This window comes from Drosophila montana, unplaced genomic scaffold, assembly GCF_035044405.1.
Source record: "Drosophila montana isolate Dmon_TW-CO22-7 unplaced genomic scaffold, ASM3504440v1 contig_1687_1, whole genome shotgun sequence".
Lineage (NCBI taxonomy): Eukaryota > Metazoa > Arthropoda > Insecta > Diptera > Drosophilidae > Drosophila > Drosophila montana.
Window position 1 is genome coordinate 673,642 of NW_026996616.1, and position 3,678 is coordinate 677,319.

At 51.1% G+C, this 3,678-nt stretch overlaps 1 protein-coding gene across 1 annotated transcript; it reads left to right on the plus strand.

The window, feature by feature from the left end:
- The first annotated feature begins 260 nt into the window (after positions 1-260).
- Positions 261-1,670, plus strand: LOC135440840 (uncharacterized). The gene has a single exon (XM_064700213.1). It carries the CDS (start codon positions 321-323, stop codon positions 1,668-1,670), a length of 1,350 nt encoding a protein of 449 aa, XP_064556283.1. The 5' UTR covers positions 261-320.
- Positions 1,671-3,678: the final 2,008 nt, after the last annotated feature.

Here is a 3,678-nt window from a genome sequence, read left to right on the forward strand (position 1 = left end):
ACAACATCTTTTTCGTTGTGAATTTTCAACTTTTTATTTAGCCAATAAATAGCTAGAAATATAAAAAGAGGCTAGCCCACTAGTGGGCGTGGCAAATGAAATATTAGCAACTTGTTTAATGCAGCTAAGCTGACGTACAAGCCAATATACCCCATTGTCCAGTGTGAACAGGGTATAAGAACGCAGCCAGGGCCACGCACACACACACACACACACACACACACACAGCTGAATACTAAACCAACAACTTTGCACTTGCAGACACCCACAACAACAACAACAACAACAACATCATCGAAAGGAAGAGGAAGCAGCAGAAGATGCTCAAGTGGGCTGTGAACCAGCCGCGCCCCTCCTACCTGGCCGAGCAGCCTGGCGAGTCTGGGCCAGACCCAGACCCAGGCTATCAGGTCAACAGCAGCTACAGCGACTTCCAGGCGGCAGCTCCAATGGCATTGGCCACGCCCATGCGCACAGCCGCCCCCCCGATGCAGCGGCTCAAACTGAAGCGGCAATCGCTGCTGCTGCCGGGCCTCCACCTGGGCAAGGAGAATCAATTGACTTCGACGCCGCTGCCCGCCGCAGTCGCTGCACGTACTCCTCTGCTGCGGGATCTGAGCAACATGATGTCACCTCTCCACACGCCCTCAACCATGACAATGCCCATGACCATGACCATGACCATGACCACGGCCAAGGCGAAGGCCGCTGTGTATGCCTCCACGCTGCCCACCTTCGAGGCGGAGTACTCGCCCAGCTACAGGGTCGACCAGAGTGGGGAGAACAACAACAACAACAACAACAACGTCATCATTCCAGGAGCGCTGCTGGCACTGCGCGGCATGGGCATCCCGGACAGCTACTTCGAGAAGCCGCGCTACCTGGAACAGAAGCCACTTCCTGCTCCTGCTCCTGCTCCTCCTGCTCCTGCTATTCCCAATGGGGAGCAGACGACGCTCAGCTCGAGCCAAATGGGCGATGTCACCTTGGAGCGCATGATCGATGCCATACTCGAAAGCACGCGCAAGCCGCCAGCTCGTGTCCGTGCCCGTTCCCATTCCCATTCCCGTCTGCGCCAACGTCCACGTCAGAGGCCGCAGCCTCAGCAGCGTCTCATCTCGACAGCTGGGACAGCCGAGGCGAGCCACTCGCCCACCTATCGACCCGCCTTCGATCCGGCCAGCGATCTGTGCGAGTACTGGCAGCCACCTGTGCATCCGGATGCCTACGAGGAGCGCGAGGTCTGCTCCCCACAGCCGCTCTTCCAGTCCGGATCTGGAGCGGACCTGGACCTGGACCTGGACCTGGGGCAGGGCAAGCGGCGTTCGCTGCAGCTGCGCAGGCAGCGCGTGGTGCGGCGCAAGCGCCAGATCGCGACGAAGATCTCGTCGAGCGTGCGCCAATCGGCGCAGAAGCTCCTGGCGGCCGCCTCGCGCTCCGCCCACAAGCTGCCACACTCCCGCGCCCCCTCCCAATCCCGCGCCAAGCAGCGGCACATCAGCCCCGACAGCGGACACAACTCCACCAGCGACTGTGAGCTGGAGGAGGAGCGGGCGCTGGGCGGGCCACAGCTGGAGGCCTGCTGCCAGCTGGACGGCATTTGGCTGCAGTCGGAGGCGCGGGACGCGACCAAGCGGCGTCTCAGCTTCTCGCTGAACGAGCAAAGCTGATCACATAAATATTTAAAAATAGTTTAAATCATTTTTTTTTTTTTTTGATTAATTTAAGAGTTTTTTTTTCCTGTTAAACGAGTAAATAATTGAATTATGAAAATTATGGAAATTGTGTTTCGCTGCGTTTCTTAATTGGCGGCTGCTCCGGCTCCGGCTGCGGCCATTCCCATCAGAATTTTTATAGAGGTGGATTTTTAAACGGGAAAAAAAAAAACCGAAGAAGAAAAACCACAAGAGTGTACCGAGAGAACCGAGAAAGCCAGCATTAAATGCAAAACCAACCTCTTGAGATCCAGCGAAGCGTGGCCCCTGCTCGAAGGGAAGAAACGGGCCCAACCACGACTTGGGCGACGACTCCCGCTGCCGATCGCAAGTGTTTCCCACAGCAGCGCCGGAGGTTAATGGGCGTTTTTATGCCCTGATAGCTACCAAGAATGAGAATGAGAGAGAGAGAGAGAGCGAGCGAGCGAGAGAGAGAGAGGTGAGAGTGTGAAGCCAGGGAAAAGCCAGGGAAAAGCCAGGCTAGAGGGAGACTTCTTGAACTAAACAGTTCGGGTAAGTTGTAGACTTTATCTCAATTGAAGTCGAATTAATATTGTTTTAATATTCGGTAAATCTTACTTTAGAATTGCCCCAGCTACTATGATCTTTAGCGAGGAATTAAAAGTCGAAGATTCGAACTTACTTTTGTAGCTGCTAGCTAAGGATTCGAACCACTTTTTGCAGTTGCTCGTCAGAAGTTCGAACCACTTTTTTCAGTTGCCTAGCAAGAGTTTGAACCACTTTTTTGTTAATCTACTAGCCAGGGATTTGAACTATTTTGTTAGTTTGCTAACCAGATATTCGAACCCATATCTTCAGTTCGCTAGCCAAGGATTCGAACCACTTTTTTCACCTGCTGACCAGGGAAACAAACTTCTCGCAGCTAGCTTGGGATTCGAACCACTTTTTTTAGTTGCTAGCCAGGAGGAATCGAACAACTTTTTCCATTTGCTAGCCAGGGATTCGAACCACTTTTTCCGTTTGCTAGTCAGGAATGTGAACCCCTTTTTTCAGTTGCTAGCTAGAAGGATTCGAACCACGTTTTTCGGTTGTCAGCTGGGGATTTGAACCCCTTTTTGGATTTGCTTGCCAGAGATTTGAACCATTTTTTTCAGTTGCGTTGGTTCAGGCATACGAACCATCTTGTTGATCTGTTAGCTAGAGATTTGAAGCGCATTTTTCAATTGCTAGCCAAGAACTCGAACCTCGATTTTGGGAGATGGTTATTCAAGCATAGCTCGAGGATTATAATAGCTAGACACACCAAACTTGGTATGTAGCTTCTCGTTTAATATATGCAGTTAAATAATAATATATCTTTTTTTTTGATTTTTACATGTTTTACATGGAACACAATCTATTACTGTTACCATAGAGCATCATTGGGTGCCTCAAGAGGCGAAAAACAACAACAAGGTCCTTAAGATGTTGTGCCCTACCGAGCACCCGCTGAGCTTACAGTCGAGCTGTCTAGTCAAATGGAATGAGTGAATACTCGAAAGTTTCCCACAGAGCGCAACAAATGGAAAACCCTTTTCGTTAGGAGCAGTTGTGGCCATGGCTCATTAGCTGGTCAAGTTGTGAAGTGCTCAACATTCCCAAAATATCTCTGCTCAATTGGGCATATATATATGGCATATGTACGCATATGGAGCAGATAGTCGGTGCCCATTGGGCAAAGGGCGTTAAATGAGCTGTCATAACATTGGGCTACTCTATTAGGCCGAGGGTTATGCAAATTCCTTCCCTCCTTCCTTCCTTCCTTCCTTCCGAGGCGGTCAGTGCCATCCCTTTGGCTGGCCTAATGCCAGCACGGACTTAGCCAAAGACGTTAACACTTTTCGCATTGCCCCATTTGTGATGTTCATTGAACTTGATGGACTTCCCAGGCGAGTGAGCAACGGAGCGTGAAAGTTCTACCAAGGAAGTGCACAGCCCAGCCCGGCTAGGTCGACCGCCGACG

What these genes read in the sequence shown, in the direction of transcription:
- LOC135440840 (XM_064700213.1), top strand. Translation starts at nt 321, where the DNA reads ATGCTCAAGTGGGCTGTGAACCAGCCGCGCCCCTCCTACCTGGCCGAG.